Raw genomic sequence first — 19617 nt, 5'->3', positions numbered from 1 at the left:
GTTTGTTTTCTTTGCTTGCCTTCTTCAGTCAGATACTTTTTGGAACCCTTCTGCGTCCTTCTCCAACGTTTCTTTTGATGTATATGAGACTTTCTTTAATGGGAAATCCCAGAAGAGGTGACCATGGGCATCTTTTGCAACAAAATGGAACATGTTCATAATCTATCAATTGCTCCCATACATTGTCTTCACGACTTATACCTTTGCAAGCTAGCAAGGGTTTAGAGATGTCCATGTAGACACAAATCCTTGCAAATGAGGTGTATCGACCTTCTTTTGTGGCTTTTGAGCACATTACAAAGGTGACCAAAGTATTTCCTATTCCTTCCAGGGTTACTAAATCCCATAACTCTCGTGGGAGGGAATACAGAAGGATTAAACCTTTCTTTCCAAGCGTGCAAGTATAGACCCGTCGTATTAAAGAAATACAACCCACCTTGGAAAATCCTATTGCGGTCCTCCATATTGTAAAAAAATCACCGTGAAAAATCCTTTTGAACTCAATCTAAGTTCAACATCTCCTTGCAACTGCAAATTTTTCCTAATCCACCACATCAAAGCTTTTTTTGAAGGCCATATGCTGAGGAACTTCCTTATTAGTGCATGAACCTACATGTACTAGATTTTGGTTCCGATCTTACTTGAATTTGCCTCGAAAGTTGAGATTTCAACAACTTTTAGAATGCGTGTACTAGTTTTTGCTTGCTGTCCTGCATTATAACCTGATTCCAAGCTAGGGTTTTTACTTTGCTTGTGGCATGTGTTTTGACTCCTAATTCAATTTGCATTTTGATCTCTTATCCCATAAAGATATTGCTAGATCCACATGGGTTAAAACCCTTGCGAGTCCCAGCCACAACTTCAAAGTAGGAGGGATGCTCCTCCTCTTCCTCGCCATACCAGGGATTCAATATATACACTAAACACAAAATGTCACTATCATTAAGAAAACCATCCTTAGTCATCTCATCATGGAAAAAGAAAACTACATAGATAATATCTTTGATATTTTCTTTAATCAATTCAATGTATCTTCATATTATACAAATTTAAATGAAATTATAATTTCATATTATTTAAAATAAAATTTTAAATAGATAAGTAGATTCAACGCAATTATTTCCCACTAAAATGCAGCCATATATGTAACTGACATGTTGTGGTCAATTAACGATTCTCCTCACATGTACACACGGTTAGAACAACGCATATCAACGCTCACGCAGCATTCACATGTACACACGGTTAGAACAACGCATATCAACGCTCACGCAACATTCACATGTACACACGGTTAGAACAACGCATATCAACACGCTTACGCAGCATTCAATGGCTGCCTAACAACGCGAATAATGTTCGCCATCGAACCCAGACTGACCACGTTCAAACGTGGTGTTCTGCGAAGTAGATTAGGCATTTTGTTGAAGTGGAAAATTGTAGAACCCGTTATACCTACTAGGTAAACAGGAACGAACGGGGTGAAATCCTGGCATCAAGCGGCAAAGTGGGAACTCACTCTTGTGTTCGGCCGGAGATACATGTAAATGGCGGCCGCCTGGTTTGGAAGTGTATTATTCTGTACCCTGTGAAAGCGATTGTGTGATTGGGGATCAGATCGACAAAATGGGGGAAGAATCAGATCTAAACCTAATTCTGAGTCCTCCATCGCCGCCTCCTCATCTGGGACTTGCGTTGGGATTGTCGTCCAGAGCGCCCTTCCCCTACAGCGATAGTGACTCGCACACGGCGATGGCGAATCCCATATGGTTTCAGCCCCTGATCCCTTACACGGAACCTCAATTCATCCCCGTCGATGGCGCAGCTACTGCTGCTTCAGAAGAAGACCATTCATATTTAGCCTCCAGAGGAGGATCTTCTGGCAGTCATCGTCTGAGGCGTTACAGTCGCCATATTCGGATGCCTTTCTGCGAAGAAACCGTAAAGGAAGAAGAAGAAAAAGAAGCAACAGCGGAAAAGCAAGATATGGCCGATAAACAAACAGAGGTGGCTAATTCAGCTGCAAATTTCGAATGCAATATCTGCTTAGATGTGGCCTGCGAGCCCGTGGTTACATTGTGTGGGCATCTCTTTTGCTGGCCATGTATATACCAGTGGCTTCATTGCTATTCTGCTTCCAAGGAATGCCCCGTCTGTAAGGGTGAAGTTACTGATAAAAACATTATACCCATTTACGGCAGAGGAGTAAATGCCAAAATTTCCAAAAACCCTAACCCTAACGAGGACGCCCCACCGCCCCGCCCTCACGCCCGGAGGGTGGAAAGTTGGAGACAGAGGGAGAGTGAGAGAGGAGGAGTCCTCCTACCCCTCTCGAGGCGATTGGAGGAACTCATTCGGCTTAGAAATAACCGCCGCGGGCGTCTTGCGCGTTCAAACGATAATGGTAACCCCAGACAAAACGAGAGCATCCACGATTTGGTTATGGCGGCAACCGATCGAATCGTGACCCGTCTGAGGGCTGTGCGGCGTCTTCAAAATGAGGAGGGTTTTGACGAAACGTGGGCTTTCCGAGAACGGATACTCGGGCGAAGGTACCGTCAGCAGATCGAATCCAGAACTTCCCTTCCAGAGTCGTCGGACGTTACCCACGCCACATCTTCCCATCCAGAGTCGTCGGACGTTAACCACGCCACATCTTCCCATCCAGAGTCGTCGGGGCTTATCAATTCGACAGCTGATAATGTGGAAGGTCGGAGGTTACAAAACTTTACTATGGAAGGTCTAAACTCCTCTCTGCAGAGAGCTGACAGATTGGCGATTAGAACCCGGCTTGCAAGTATGGAAGGTATGTTGCCAACTCTTGCTAGCATAAACATCCCCACCCCCAGACCCCCCGCACTTAATTCAAACTCTTCTGAGCCAGTGGGCAGTGCTGCTGCCCTTATAAGCACTGGCTCAGCAGTGGGCTTGACCAGACGCCCAACATTTGCCATTGGTGTAATAGAATCGGAGCTCACAAATGGCGAGGCTTTGTTAGAACCAATCGATTCTACTACTTCAATCCCTTTCCAGAGCAGAAGGGGTGTTCATTCTGCCGGTGCTTCGGCTTCCGCTGATGTTGATGCAGGGTTGCTTCCGGCTAGGAAAATAAGACGCTTAAACTAGTCAGTTAAGGGTCATCAATGCATCAAAGGAAATCATGATACTATAGAACTTGGTAATCTTAATCTGCAATTGTGACGAGGACATGGTGGTGTTTGTTGTACAAATGGTTCATTTTTAAGTGGCCAGTCTCTTATTCCTTCTTACAGTTCTGTTACTCTTTTTAAATGATTATGGAAATTAAAAGCTGTAGATAAGAATTGTGATTTTTCCTGTTGAAGGATGTTCAACATAATGAATCGTCATATTTTTTATTGGAATTTGAACTCTCCTGCTACAAGCCATTTGATCCCCCCCGTTTCCTGAAACAAAACATGTTTTGAAGCACAATTTCAACTAAATCATGTTTGCCACTCTTGGAAACATTTTGAGAACTAAAATAAGTTTACTTGCCTACGAATATGTAAATTCGACTTTTATTTTTGAATCTAAATTAAGCCAAGTCATAACTCCTGGTACTTATTTATAGTTCTATGGAATATTATTGGAATCCAAATCTGTTCAATTCTTGATAAGTGTTTATGTGGGCTTTTTAGTTTCTGTATTTGCTCCTTGTGAGATAAGTAACGGCACTCCTTATTTTTCCTCAGAAAAAAGCGTAATTTAATTATCAAGAGAATAAAATTACATTCTGTTGATACATCTCATGCATGTATTCATTAGATGGTGAAAACTGTTGTTTCTGCTTATATATCCAAGTCTGTTTTCAAAAATAACTAGTAGAGTTCCGCTATGGAGGGCGCTGAAATAGAGTCCTCAAAGAAAAAATGCTTATGTTATGAAATACAAAAATATAAGCTGGACTGTGTGGGCAGCCCATTTTCACTGATCTGTATATGTAGAGTAATCAGTAAAAGCAGGAAAATAAAAAGGTACTGTGCTGAGCCTTCTAATATGAGATGTCATCCTCAATGAAAGGGAAATGATAGAACTTGTGTGCCTCGCCCTCATGATACTCTGTGATCAGCCATGTCTTGCGAGGCACTGGAATACCCTCTTTAAAGAGGGTGTTTGCTGTGGTGTTGTGCTCCTTGTAGATGTGAGGAGCAGAGAAAAAAGTGAAAACAGATTTTAGACGTTTAATATCATTCACCAGCGGAAGAAGTCTAAGGTTGTAACATCTGTTTGTGCCTCTTGTCCAATTTATGATCAGCTGTGAGTTCCCAAAAATTTGGAGAGCGAGGATGTTCTGTTCGTTTGAAAATATCAGTGGGAGCCTGAGGGCCATAAGTTCAGCATAGTTGTTTGTGCTCCCCCCCTCTCCTATTTTAATGTGGAAATAGTGACTGTCATCAATGTGGAGAACAACAACATCCCCACAAATTTTCTGATCACCCTGTGTTGCTTCGTCGAAAAGACCCCTGGATTTGGATTTGTTAATTTGTGGAGGAGGAGCGATTCTGGTGCAGTGTACAGGCTTAGGCTTTGGTAAGAGATCCAGGATGGCTATGGAATGAACAAAGGTGGATTCAGGAGGGATCAAACAATTGTAGAAAATAACCTTGTTCATGGCTAGACATATACCCCAACAAGAGAGGAGAGGGAGAACAATGAGATCTTTGGTTCCTCTATTGTTGCACCATGCTTGCCCGGCTTCCATAAGATTTGGTCCTATCCAGATACAAGCTCGACTTAGCTTGACAATGAAGATATGCCAAAGGGCTCGGGAGTAAGGGCAGTCAATCAGTAGGTGAAAAATAGTTTCCTCCGCTGATTTGCAGAGGCTGCACTAGCCAGGTCCCTCTTTGTTTTGTCTCCTGCGCAAGAAGTCCCAAGTGGGGAGTTTGTTTTCTAGAGCACACCACGTAAACAATCTAGGTTGGTTGGGCACTTGAGTTTCCAAAGATGTCGCCACCAGTCCTCTTGAGGATTCTACAATCAATTAGAAATGAGGGTAAGATAACCTTCCTTTGGGGTGTAGGACCCCGAGGTGGAGAGAGTGCAAACCAGTTCGTCTGGTTCATATGTGATACGAATATGGGTTTCTCTTAAAGCATGAATATAGGCTTACTATTGTCTTCTGAAAATCTGTGGCAGGTTCAATTGGCCTGCTGTTAGCCACTGTTGATCTTTGAGCAAATTTTGTTGGGGAGTCACAATATGATTGAGAGTGTAGAGCCCCTTTTCATGAAAAAGGGCAATTAGATCCTCAGGGAGGCGATGGGTATTGTTGCTTTCAACCCATGGGTCTGTTCCCAGTGGAAGTCGAGAACCCTTCCCCACTCTCCATGCTCGTATGTTTTCAATGAGGGGGAAATAATCTATAATAGCCTGCCATATAATGGAAGAATTTTGCTTATTTTTGTTTGTACTTCAGATCCAATCTTCAAGGGATAGTGGAGATATTTTTTGTAAACCACAGTAGTCCACAAACTCTACGTAGAGAGGAGCCTTGATCTGAAATGGAGCACTAAAGGCTTCTTGTCAACTTACAAGAACCTCTCCCACTCCAAAGCTTATATATTTCCAAGATTTATGCTTATGATTGATAAATGCAGAATTAAAAGAACATGAAGTAGGTGTATGTTTGTGTTTGTTTTTAAACTGTTCAAGTGCTTATGTATATTTTCTTATGCTGATATATAAACACAAATGATAGTAAATAAAACAGCAAATCAACAAACACATAAGACAACAATATGATTAGGAGTTCACTCAAACCTCTTGGGCTACGTCTCCGTGAGCTCTAGTCAACTCGACTAGGCTCTTTGGGATTATGGTAATCTTTCTTTTACAAGTTCCACACTCAACTCCATTGGTTGACAACTGAACCTATGGGTTTAGAATACCATCTTATCCCTGGCTGTCCATACTCTGCAAACAGATCTAGGCTTCTCTGGACTAGACTCCTTCAATCAACGCTCTGAGCTATCTTGAGCGCTAGCTTGCACCAACTCCCTCAGAATTCTTTTAATTGTCTCTGGAATTCCTTCTTTTGTCTTCGGCACACTTCGGACATCAGCAATAGCTTGATCATTTGATCTCGTTACTGTTTCGCCTCCAACTTCGACTGTGGCTCTTGGCTCTGGCTTTCGGCTCTGGCTCTTGGCTTCTTGGCTTTTGGCTCTGGTTCTCTGGCTTTGCAGCTCTGCTGCACTCAAGCTCTCTGGTCCTGCAGCTCTATTGCCTCAGCTCTCCGGCCCTGCAACTTTGTTGCCTCAACTCTCTGAAGAAAAGAATCGCTTCTTCGCTTGGCTCTCTGGTGAAGAATCCTCCGACTCTGCAGCTTCCATTCGTTCCTCTGTCCCCAATCATGAGGAATCATTCCTTTCTGTCTCTGTGCCTCTCTGCGCATTCTTATTCCACAACACCCACGCCCCCTGATAGCGTGGTACAAAATGCTTTAAGAATATGAGCAATTTTCAATTGAAAAGGAACCGACGGCCTTTCTCCTGCAGAAATCCTGCGTTCAAACACGTAACACAATACACAAGAAAATTGATGAAAACCCATCATGGGGCGTTTTGTCGGAACTCAAATAATATAGAATTGCCCCTATAAACCTATCGGGTCCGTGTTCTTCATCGCTCATTGCAAATCACATTGCCTATGGCCAAACACCAAATACACAGGAATACACTGAAAATGCGGACTTCAAATAATATGCAATCGTGTTTATAATCCTATCGGGTCCGGGCTCTGATCGCATATCGCAACAAGCAGGAGCTCCGGTTCATGGACTTAACATAATAGCGATGCGATATCCCGCCGTTGATCCTCCACCGTCTGATCAAGCTCGCAATCCAACGGTCCGGATGCAATCGCATCATCGCTCATTGCAAGTTGCAATGGCATGGTCCCTTTGTATTGCTATGATCCCGATCCGTCGATTGTTGATCGCGCTATCGACGCATCGCATATCGCAAGTCGCAACGGCCCAAGGTCTATACAACTTCCCTTTGACTATGCCAATCGCCGATCCGTCGATCGCAATCGCAAATCGCTTGCCCAAGGTTTCGATATCGCATGAAGGCCTTCCTCCGATGCGATATATCGAAGATCGCTATCGGGGAGTCCTTCCGCCTTTGGTTAAGTCCTCCCTTTGAACCTTTCCGATGCGATTTTCTTTAAGGAGCCCTTAAGTCCACTTTTATAAGAATTTGCCTCCTTTTCTAAGGATAATGGGCAAATTTCTTTTTACAATAACTTCTTCATCCGAAGTCCGTTTTAGCCCATTCAAATTGCGTTAGATTCAGAATGAAGAGATCTACGCAATGAGATTATTTCCAAGAGCATCCTTTGACTTTCATTTTCCTCTGTGAGGAATATTTTTAGACTTAGAAATCTATTATTAGATCCATTTTGGATCAAGCTTCCAACCCACTTTTGTTGCCTGAGCTTGGGAAAAATAGGGTAGATGTTTCAAGCCCATACTCCCCATTCCTCAGGTGTAGTGATTCTAGTCCATTTGACCCAAGGAAAAACAAATTGATTTGAGGTGCCAACCCATAAGAAATTGTAACAAAATTTCCGAATCTTGTTGAGGGCAGCCCCCTCCCGTGCCCACCCCCACGGGCCCACAAGTGCTGATTGGAGATGGCCCAACCCCTAGCAAAAATTGAAAAAAGGCTCAAATCCTAGAGTTTGCGTTGCCTATCTAGAGCGTGCCACTTGGTGCTAATCAAATCCATTCTAAAAGGCATTCCAGTGTATTGGATCACGGGGGTGGGAGTGCCTTTTGGGATCTAGGATAGGGACATCCAATACACTAGAATGGCTTCTAGAATGGATTTGATCAGCACCAAGTGGCACGCTCTAGATAGGCAATGCAAACTCTAAGATTTGAGCCTTGTTTCAATTTTGGCTAGGGGTCGGGCCATGTCCAATAAGCGCTGGTGTGGGAGATCAGTTTGAGGAGGAAGCCCAAGTATTTGAAACCATTGTCCAGGTTGGCCAAGATGAAAGGAAAATAATGTTGGTGGAGTCTTAGCTCACCCTCACTGAGGCCAAAAGGAGTGAGGGAGGATTTATGGGGATTTGTAACCATACTCGTGGTAGCTTCAAAGGCTGTTGTTATAGCTTCTTTGATTGCTCTTGCATCCCTTCGCGAGCCATTGTTGAAGATAAGGACACTGTCTACACAAATGAGGTGAGTGGTATGAAGGGTGGGAGCAACCTTGATACCCTGAAGGACATTCCTTCTTTGTGCTTCTGACAAAGATTTGTTGAGACCTTTCGCCACCAACCAAGAGAAAGAGGGGAGAGAGGGGGCATCCTTGCCTTAGTCCTCGTTCAACTTTGAAAAAAGGGGAGGCAAATCCTTTAATGAGAACAACAAACGACGCTGAAGAAATACAACTCATGATCCATTTTACAAAGTCAAGTTTGAAGCCCAGGTGGATGAGGAGGAGCCAGATGTAGAGCCAGTTAACTCTATTGAAGGCCTTGGATAGGTCAATTTTGAGTATGGCGCCCTTCAGGTGATGCTGCAATAGACTGTGTAGGCCTTTATGTGCAACCCCTATGGCTTCATGGATTTGTTTGCCCTCTAGAAAGGCAAGTTGGATAGGATGGGTTTTAGCCTTTGCTCAATGATTTTGGCTATGACTTTGTAGATATAGTTGTAAAGCGAGGTAGGGCAGAAATCATCAAAAGAGGAGGGCAGAAATCATCAGAAGCAAGAAAGGTGGAGTTGAAAGAGGCATGAATGTGGCCATTAGATATGGATCCTTTTATGACTCTGTGAAGGTCATCACTTATGATGTTAGAGCCCCAGAAAGAACTCGATTGATCACCATCTGGATCTTTTGGAAGCTGCTTAGAACCTTCTTGAGCTCATCTAATGAAACAACTTCCATCAAGTGTTCATTATCTTCTGGATCAGTGAAACTTGGGAAGAAGAGGGCCACACACACCACCTCTGCTATGGAAGCTCGAGGAGGTTCTTTGAAGAGGGTGTTGAAGTGGTTTACCCCAGCATTGCGAGGTCCTCAAAGGATGAGGCTGTGTTCCCCTTTGAGTCCCTTAGTTTCCATATCATGTTGCTTATTTTTCTCCCTTTGGTGTAGTTCTGAAAGAACTTGGTGTTCTGGTCACCTGCCTCCGACCACATCACTTGGCTTATTAGTCTCCGGGTGGCTTCAATATTTGCCAATAAGCTCTTCCTCTTCCCCTGTAGTTGAAGAAGCCTTTCCCCGGATTCCTCTGAATCGTAACCCTTAGTTGTTTCCTTAGAAATTGCCTTTAGATTAGCTTCTACTTCTCCGAGTTCTTGTGTATCCCTTATCCTTTTGTTGACCGACCATTTGATGATGGCCTCTTTCACTGATTTGAGGTTATGTGCAAATTGTCCACTTGCTGAGACAGTTGACACGGGATCAAAAGGCCTCCAAGTTGTTTTCATGTGCTCCACAAAGCTCTCATTGTTGAGCCAAGATGAGTTGAATTTGAAGGGGCTAGGGATTTTTGTCCCATTGCTTTAAACTCCATCATGATTGGTGAGTTGTCCGAGCCACCACCTCTGCCAATTCATTATCTAATTGTTAATTTTTACATTGCTCTATTCTGTATCAATTACTTTAGCCCAATTCAATTGTTCAATTAGCAAAATTTTCAACAATAATTAATTTTTCCATTCATCAACAGTAATTGAAAATAGAACAATGAATGCAATGACAAATAGGAGACAATCAGCACATCAGTAAGAGACACCGGTTTGGTCAAAGACCAGGGAAAACCCCACAAGGGGGAAAACCCTTTGTAATTCTTCTTCTATTAGATTGTCAAAAAGTGTTCAACAGAGTACAATAAGCAATATCTATTAACAAGAGTCAAAGTCAAAGGCTTTGACTATCAACCAAGTCAACCAACCATAAATCCAATATACCAATGATGAAAAGTCAAATCTGGTCAACTGTCTCAAATCTGCAATTCTGTCCAAGTCAACAGCAATCAAAGTTTGCCCTAACCAGTCCACAACAGTCAATGGTCAACCCTCCAATTAACTTGGTCAAAGCAGCAATAAATGTGGCCTTGAATGCTGGTCAAGTTTAGCCCAAAACAGTCAAAGATATCCCTGTCAAAATCAGTCAAAGGAGAGAGAGAAAGCTGCTGTCATAGTTTGCAATTTCCTGTGGTCGAAGTCTGCGGTCAACACTTGGTCAAACTGCCCAGATTTTCTCGGTCTTAGTGCCAGTCAACTCGGCCTCTGAAAAACGAAATTTTCACACTCAAAGCAAGTCAAAACATGAAGGCAAACTCAGTCAAACTGTGGTCAAAATCTGCAATTTCCTGCGGTCAAAGTCTGCAATAGGTCTGTGGTCAAAGTGCCCAGACTTCCTCGGTTTTTGTGCCAAAAATTGCGGCTTGCCAAGACAAAAATGCCCTCAAAAGATCGAACCAAAATTTAGCCCAGAAAGTCAAAGTCAACACTGGTCAAAGTTGCAGTTTGCTTCAGATTTCGTCCACCTGAATTTTCATCCTTCTTTACCAACCCACACGTGTGAAGAGACCTTGCAATTTGTACGAACCAATGAGGAGAGGAGAGATGAGAAGTTGTGAATTGATGTGTTGTGTCCAAATGAGTTGGAGGTCACTTGTATTTATGGGCGTTGGATGAGGGCTAATTAGACTCTCTAGGCTGACTTGACAATTTGTGCAACTGTGGGCTTCACTTCAAAAATCCACTTTCTCTTGTCCAAATCAAGTGCTTCAAAAGTCAAAATTGGTTCTTTCGAAAAGAGGAATCTAGTCCCATGGTTGGAATTTGTCACTAACTACGCTGCCAAAAATTAACACTCCCTCTCAGATAGGGAGAAATTCCAACTGCATCATGTAATCATCGTAAGTACCCTATCATCACGTTATATCTCATCTCTGCTCGACTCTATCAACTGAAACATTCTCGAATCTAAAGAAGAAGAATCATAGGGGAGCAGAAACTACCACCCTCTCTCCATTCGGGAGCCACTTGCCATGACCCAGGAAACCTCTGCGAGCGGGGGGAGCCAATGCTACGACCCAGGAAACCTCTACCAGCGGGGGGAGCCAATGCTACGACCCAGTGAACCTCTACCAGCGGGGAACATTGCTAGTGGGGAGCCAATGCTAGAACCCGGGAAACTTTGCCAGCGAGGAGCCAATGCTACGACCCGGGAAACCTGTGCTAGCGGGGAGACAATGCTACAACCCGAGAAATTTTGCCAATAGGGGGGAGCCAAAGCTACAACCCGGGAAACTCTGCCAATGGTCCCAACATGACCCATAAGAGTCAAGTGGTAGAACACCTGCATCTCTAGCTTGAGCGGGATGCCACTTACCATAAATAGTAAGGATTGCGCCTAACTCAAGCAACCAACACCTATTGGCCATATGGGTGGCAAACACAGATGCCAACTAGGGTATCCTCTGCATAGACCAAGATAGGGGAGCAACATCTCCAACCCTATGGGTGACAGATAAGGGTGACACCCTATTGTCTAGAGATCCCTCAACCCCAGGAGCTCTACATCTCAATTCCTCACCCTAGGAACTCAGATAGGGGAGGGGGGGAGCTGACTCAGCATCCTCAGTCAACCTCGACCCTTGTTCAGAAGGGTCACAACAATCCATGCTGCAATCTACTCATTAATCGAAGTATGACGAAATCCGGTGTATCCATATAGACTCATATCTCTATAAGTATATCTCAGACCACAATCCTTCCTATGCTTAATCACCGAAGGCCTGCTACCTGTCAAGAATAGATCGTCAATATATAAAGTCAAAGTCAAATTCATACCTTGGACCAATTTGCTTCTTGAGATATTAAGCTTCACCAAGTAATTATCAATACGGGCATAGGCTCGGGGTGCTTGCTTCAAACTGCTAATGAGAGACTTCCTGTCCTGTACATCAAACCTTTGAGATTGATCGATACATACTTCCTCCTTGTACCTTTCAAAGCTAATGTCCCAAACATCTTTCTTCATAATTGATTCTTCAACCATAGTATCCTTCCAAACCTGTTCTCTCACTGCTCCAATATCCTGTTTGGAATTATCATCGGACTTGATCTTGATAGAGGGGAATGGTCCCTTGGACTTCCTTTTATTTCGGTGCCATATCTTACTCTGATGATTGGTGTCGTGGATCTTTGCTAGAAGAGGTCTTCCAATGAATCTATATAGTCCTCGCACTCTAAGATCCAAAGTAAAGGAATCTTTCATATGGGATCCCTTCGACCAAGAGAGAACCTTTCCATTAATGAAGGCTATTCCAATTCCATTATCTTCCAAGGCATAAATAGATATTAGGTTCTTCTTTAATTCCGAAACATACATTACTTCATGAAGAATAATAAATTTTCCATCGTCCAAATCAAATTTGACAGTACCAAAGCCCATCACTGAATATGTAGAGTTGTCCCTGAGAATAATCTTCAAACCTGTCTCCCTCTCAACTAGATTTGAGAGAACTTCCTTATACTCGGTGAGGTGTCTAGAAGTCCCACTATCAACTAGCCAACTATTGTATGAATTTGGAGGAGAAGAACTAGAGAGGGCTGAAATAAGAATGTATTCAGATTGGATAGTAGCTACGTTACTTTCATACATGGAGTTTCTTGACTTCTTTTGAGGACGAGGACTTTCTTCACGATCATTTGGAGTATCTCTTTTTCTACGATCATCTCCCTCTCTTTTATCATCTCGTCTTCTTTTATCATCATACCTGTTGTTGTAGTAGCTTCGATCAGATCTTGGAGAATCTTTCTTTTTCAGACAGTCTCAGGCATAGTGACCACGCTTGTGACAATTGAAACATTCAACATCCCTTAGTCTTCTATAAGAGTCCCTTGAATCGGGAGAGGACCTTTTCGAACTAGATGATCTTCCTTTTCCCCTTTTCCTTTTATCTTGAGTAGCAAATGCAGCGGGTTCTTCTTCTCCATGCTTTTGAATTCTCCCTCTTGAAATCATCTTGGATTCTTCATCATCGTGGGTTCTTTTTCTCCATGCTTTTGAATTCTCCCTCTTGAAATCATCTTGGATTCTTCTTGAGTGAGCTTTCCAACAAGTTCATCAAATGATGGAAAATTGTTGTTGTTGCTAATGGTAGTAATGAAGGTTTCCCAAACAGGAGGGAGACCTCTAAGAGTCACAATAACCAATTCCCTGTTAGGTACAATTTCTCCAACTCTCTGCAATTGATCTTTAAGACAAGAGATCCTCATGATATAGGATTGCATAGTCTCTCCTTTATTCATTTTTGTGTCTTTCAGTTGATCTTTCAAGGTGATGATTTCATTCAAATTGTTGACTTCATACAAGCCGACCAACTTATCATACATATCCTTAGACTTATTCAAATTCCCAACATAAGCAAGTAAATGATTTTGTAAACCATCAACAATAATTTGTTTTGCTTTTAACTCACCTTTCTTGTGCTTGTTCTTGACAACAATGGAAGCATTCTCTGGAGGCTTAGGTACTTTTCCTTGAATGAATTCCAAAACATCATTGTTATCAGCTATGATTTCCAACTTGACCTTCCACGCAACAAAGTTTGATGAGTCACCCAACTTCCCATGTTCCTCAAAGAATGAGGAAGACATCTTGACTTGATTAGATTGACTGCTTCAACTTTCTGAAGATGATTACTTCAACTCTTGTTTCTTTATGGGCTTGCCCTTCACCTTAGCTTCGATACCATGTTAATTTTTACACTGCTCTATTTTGTATCAATTACATTAGCACAATTTAATTGTTCAATTAGCAATCTTTTCAACAGTAATTAATTTTTCCATTCATCAACAATAATTGAAGATAGAACAGTAAATGCAATTACAAATAGGAGACAATCAACACATCAACAAGAGACACCGATCTGGTTAAAGAATAGGGAAAACCCTACAAGGGGGAAAACCCTTTGTAATTCTTTTTCTATTAGATTGTCATAAAATGTTCAGCAGAGAGTACAATGAGCAATATCTATCAACAAGAGTCAAAGTCAAAGGCTTTGACTATCAACCAAGTCAACCAACCATAAATACAATATACCAATGATGAAAAGTCAAATCTGGTCAACTGTCTCAAATTTGTAATTTTGTCCAAGTCAACAACAGTCAAAGTTCGTCCTAACCAGTTCACAACAGTCAACAGTCAACCCTCCTATTAATTTGGTCAAAGAAACAATAAATGCAGCCTTGAATGCTAGTCAAGTTTAGCCCAAAACAGTTAAAGATATCCCTGTCAAAATTGGTCAAAGGAGAGAGAGAATGCTGTTTTCACAGTCTGTAATTTCCTGCGGTCAACACTTGGTCAAGTTACCCAGATTTTCTCGGTCTTAGTGCCAGTAAACTCGGCCTCTGAAAAACCAATTTTTCACACTCAAAGCAAGTCAAAACATGAAGGCAAACTTGGTCAAACTGTGGTCAAAATCTGCAATTTCCTGCTGTCAAAGTCTGCAACAGGTCTGTGGTCAAAGTGCCCATGCTCAGATTTTGGTGCCGAAAATTGCGGCTCGCCAATACAAAAATGCCCTCAAAAGATCAAACCAAAATTTAGCCCCTAAAGTCAAAGTCAAATCTGGTCAAAGTTGCAGTGTGCTTTAGATTTCGTCCACCTGAAATTTCGTCCTTCTTTTCCAGCCCACACGTGTGAAGAGACCCTGCAATTTGTACGAACCAATGAGGAGAGGAGAGATGAGAAGTTGTGAGTTGATGTGTGTCCAAATGAGTTGGAGGTCACTTGTATTTATAGGCGTTGGAGGAGGGCTAATTAGTCTCTCTAGGCCAACTTGACAATTTGTGCAACTGTGGGCTTCACTTCAAAAATCCACTTTCCCTTGTCCAAATCAAGTGCTTCAAAAGTCAAAATTGGTCCTCTCGGAAAAAAGAATCTAGTCCCATGGTTGGAATTTGTCACTGAGCTGCCAAAAATTAACACTAATTAGTGGCATTCTGTCCACCAATTGTTCAGCAAGTAAGAGTCGGTCAAGTCGCTTAGCAATTTGATTCTCTCCAGCTCTCTTGTTTCGCCAGGTGGGTTTGAGCTTGATAGGTTCAATATCAATGAGATTGTGGTTGCGCAGAAGTCTAGAAAAATAGGTAGAGTTTGGATTGACCTAGGTGCAGGGTCCCCAAATTTCCGCAACATCATAGAGAAATTGAGGTCCCCCCCAATAATAAGATTGTCCTCAGAGAGACAAAATTTTTGAGAAAGGGAATACCAAAGGGGATTTTGTCTTGGGGTAGACCATAAATGTTGTGTTAAATTTGGACAACTAGGTCCAAACTCCATGTTCTGATGCTCAGATTAAGAGGCTAATATTTTTGTTGGATTCCTCTTTCTGAGAGGTGTAAAATCCATATAAAAATAGTCTTAATCCGATGAGCAGAACTTATATTTTGAATTTATTATTCTTAATAAATTATATGTGCAAAGGTCAGCCAGTTTTGTAATGTAGGCTCACATGCCCAACAGATGTGTCACACACTCTCATTGATGGATATATATATACAGGAAAAGTTGGAGAGAATTTGAACACAACACAACTCACATCTTCCTCTCTCATCCTAAAAGTACGAGCTACCTGGAGGACGAATTTCAGCCACACGTGGGAAGGACGAAGAGGATTTTTCTGCTGCTAGGGTTTCGCAGAAGTTTGACCAGCGTTGACCAAAGTCAACGCTTGGTCCAAACAAGCTGAAAACTTGTGGGAGGTTCGATTTTTGAAGGCCATACTACCTGGCACAAAAATCGAGGTCAAAGGGTTGACCGTTTTGCTGCTGCGTTGACTTTTAGCTTGCTGCCCCTGCGTTGACTTTTCAGGACAGCGTTGACTTTTGTAGAACTGACTTGGGTTGACTCATCTACTGGTTGGAGGGTTGTTGTGACACATGCTGGGCTGGCTGACCAAAGGAGACTTTGCTGGTTGAAGCATCCTGTTGACCGCCGAAACAAACACATACATTTTTCTTGTTTCTGATTTGTCTTCTGTAAGATCTGCTTATATGTTCTATCTGCATTTTGCTTATCTACTTGTATGATTGCTGTGAGAAAAGTGAAATTGCTCTTAGCATAGAACATCTACAAAACTTTACATGGTATCGGAGCTGAGGTGAAGACAAACTCTATCTATAGCAATCATCATCGAAGGAAATGGATTCCTCTAAGCTTGAATTCAGGGAGAATGACAAGCTGACTGGAAGTGATGACTTCCATGCCTGGAAGATGTTATTAGATCTCAAATTAGAAGATCATGATCTCCTAGATCATGTGACAGGGAAGATTCAAGAACCTCCATCAAATGCCTCTGCTGCTGTTAAACACAAGTATAAGAAGGGAGAAATCAGAGCAAAACTGCTGATCAGGGAATCCATAAATAAGAGACTGGTTGCCTACATATCTGAACTAGGCACATCCAAGGAGATGTATGACAAACTGATACTTATGTTCCGAGTAAACAATGTGAACCAAGTGCTATTCCTCAAGAACAAGTTGAAGAATATGAAGAAGGGCCGAGACGAGTCTATTCAAACTTTCTTTATGAAGTTGACCGAAACCAGGAACAATCTGCTAGCTATTGGGGAGACAATAGCTGATCGTGAGATGGTTCTCACCGCACTTGGAGGACTTCCATATGAATGGCAAGTATTCACAACTACCATTCTCAACAATAATACCATCCCTAACTTTGATGAGCTTCTGTCTAAATGTATGCAAGAAGAAACAAGGATGAAGGAATTTGATAATGAAAGAAATGCTGCCTATGTTGCTCATTCCCGAAAGAAGAACTCTGGTGGTTCCAAGGACAAAGGAAGGACTAAGACTCAAAAGAAGAAGGGTAAATGTTTCACCTGCCATAGGACTGGACACTATGCTAGAGAATGCCCCTTCCAGAAGAATTCTCCCGATAGTGACGACAACAACAACAACCGAAGGAATGGGAATCAAAGAAATGACAAATCCAAAGGAAAGAGGAAGGCTCACTTTGAAGGAAACCATCCACCTTCTAAAAGGACCAGAAATACCAGGTATGAGGAGTCTAATGTTGTTGATAAAAGAAATGAGTATATTCTAATATCTGCTCTCTCAGCTGCATCTCCGCCCGACACTATGGATGTCTGGCTAATCGATAGTGGTGCCTCAAGACACATCACCGGATTCAAGGAAGCACTTTCTGACATGGTTGAAAGGGATACTAATCTAGAAATTATTCTTGGGGATAATGCCACTTATCCTGTGAAAGGGACCGGGACTGTGACCCTCCACTTGTCTCAAGGACAAGTCCTCCATCTACAAGATGTACTCTATGTACCCAAATTGAAGAAGAACCTTGTGTCTGTATCTGCCATGGAAGACAAAGGATTCAATGTAACTTTCTCTGATGGAAAGGTACTCATGTGGAAGAAGAGCTTCAAGGAAGCTATCTCAATTGGTTTTAGAGTTGGTACACTCTACCAGGTTGGAGGGAGTCCGTTGGGAGCTATGACTTGTGATACTATCCGTCAAACCGAACTATGGCACCGAAGATTTGGACACCTTCATTACAAGGCTCTTCCCGAAGCAAGGAAGGTGGTGACAGGGATGCCTGATTTTGGAAATAATCATAAAGGTGTATGTAAGGGCTGTGCTGAAGGAAAACATACAAGGGGACCTTTCCCTCAAGTGTCACAAAGACATCTGAGATATTGCAACTGGTCCATTCTGATCTTTCCGGTATGTTGCCTGTAACATCCCTGGGGGGATGTTCTTACTATATGACATTTACTGATGACTTCTCTCGCAAAACCTGGATATACTTCTTGAAGAAGAAGGATGAGGCTTTCATGTGGTTCCGTACCTTCAAAGCCTTGGTGGAAAATATGACCGGAAAGAAGATCAAGATTTTGAGGACTGACAATGGCACTGAATATGAGTCAAATGAGTTCAAAGACTTTTGCAGAGAAGCTGGCATTAAGAGGGAGACTACCACTGCATATACTCCTGAGCAGAATGGTGTTGCTGAACGCAAGAATAGGACTATTGTGGAAGCTGCCAGTGCCATGCTATGTGACCAGGGTCTTCCAAAGTTTCTGTGGGGAGAAGCTGCAAATACTGCTGTGTACATTCAAAACCGATGCCCTCATTCCGCTTTGGACTCCAAAACTCCCGAAGAGGTTTTCTCTGGTAAGAAACCTGATGTCTCACATTTTAGAATTTTTGGATGTCCTGTCTATTTTCATGTGCCGAAAGAAAAGAGAAGTAAGTTGGATGCTACTGGGAAGAAAGGAATGTTTGTGGGCTACAGTGAGACTTCTAAGGCATATAGAGTCTATGTACCTGGTCAAAGGGAAGTAGAGATAAGCCATGATGTCACTTTTGACGAAGATGCTTCCCTGAAGAAAGTAGTAGATCTTCCTAGATCTGAAGAAAACCATGAAGAAAGACCTGGAAATCTGGAAGAACCCCAGGATGAGACTATGCCTGATGTTGAAGGGCCAATGGACCCTATTGATCCTTCCCCTTCTCTAGGAAAGAGGCCATCATGGCTCAGGGACACCCTCGAAGATGCTGAGGGTCATGCTGCCCCAAGGGGAACATTCCGAGAAAGCAAGAAGCCATGTAGATACCAAGGGTATCTAGCTGCCATGAGTACTATTATACAATCTGAACCTGGATCTTTTGAAGAAGCCATCAAGCATCAAGTCTGGAAGGATGCTATGCATGAAGAATATGAGGCTATTATGAAGAATGATGTCTGGGATGTGGTCCCGAGACCGAAGGACAAATCTGTTGTCACCGCTAAATGGCTCTACAAGATTAAACATGGATCTGATGGGAGTGCTGAAAAGTTTAAGGCAAGATTTGTTGCCCGTGGCTTCTCTCAAAAGGAAGGAATTGACTATGACGATATATTTGCACCTGTGGCTTGATATACCACCATCCGATCCATCATAGCCCTTGCTGCTACGCAAGGATGGAGTCTTCATCAGATGGATGTCAAGACCGCTTTTCTGCATGGTGCAATAAAGGAAGAGGTGTATGTAGAACAAACTCTGGGATTTGAAGTTCAAGATCGAGACACTTATGTCTGCAGGTTGAAGAAAGCCCTCTATGGGTTAAAGCAAGCACCCAGAGCTTGGTATGAGAGGATGGATAGTTACTTGATGAAGCTGGGCTTCACTCGAAGCAATGCTGATCCAAACCTTTACTTTAAGGTTGAGGAAGGAAAGCCTCTCATTCTAGTGCTGTATGTGGACGACCTCTTCCTGACAGGTGATGACCCTCTCATTCATCAATGTAAGAGGGAGCTTGCTGCTGAGTTCGAGATGAAAGACCTAGGACTGATGCACTATTTCCTAGGCCTGGAGGTCTGGCAGAGACCTGGAGAGATTTTCCTTTCTCAAGGAAAGTATATTGTGAAGCTTCTGGAAAGATTTGGGATGGTGGACTGTAAGTCCGTGTCGACACCAATGGAACTCAACTTTAAGAAGTTGAGTGGCAGCGCTGCAGGGCCTATCTTGGCCAATCCTACTGAGTATCGTCAACTCATAGGAGCTTTGATGTTCTTAGTGAACACCCGTCTGGACAT

At 42.6% G+C, this 19617-nt stretch overlaps 1 protein-coding gene across 1 annotated transcript; it reads left to right on the top strand.

Annotated features, from left to right (window-relative positions):
- The first annotated feature begins 1290 nt into the window (after nucleotides 1-1290).
- Nucleotides 1291-3613, top strand: LOC149222606 (uncharacterized). The gene has a single exon (XM_089385519.1). It carries the CDS (start codon nucleotides 1627-1629, stop codon nucleotides 3124-3126), a length of 1500 nt encoding a protein of 499 aa, XP_089241645.1. The 5' UTR covers nucleotides 1291-1626; the 3' UTR covers nucleotides 3127-3613.
- The last annotated feature ends 16004 nt before the right edge of the window (nucleotides 3614-19617 follow it).

The sequence above is a fragment of the Pinus tabuliformis genome, chromosome Q, assembly GCF_031772625.1.
Source record: "Pinus tabuliformis cultivar Carrire ecotype Pingquan chromosome Q, CPIR1, whole genome shotgun sequence".
Classification (NCBI taxonomy): domain Eukaryota; kingdom Viridiplantae; phylum Streptophyta; class Pinopsida; order Pinales; family Pinaceae; genus Pinus; species Pinus tabuliformis.
Note: the sequence above shows the minus strand (reverse complement) of the source record. Positions and strands in the feature narration are given on the sequence as shown.

Coding starts and splice junctions, on each gene's coding strand:
- LOC149222606 (XM_089385519.1), top strand. CDS start 1,627: ATGGGGGAAGAATCAGATCTAAACCTAATTCTGAGTCCTCCATCGCCG.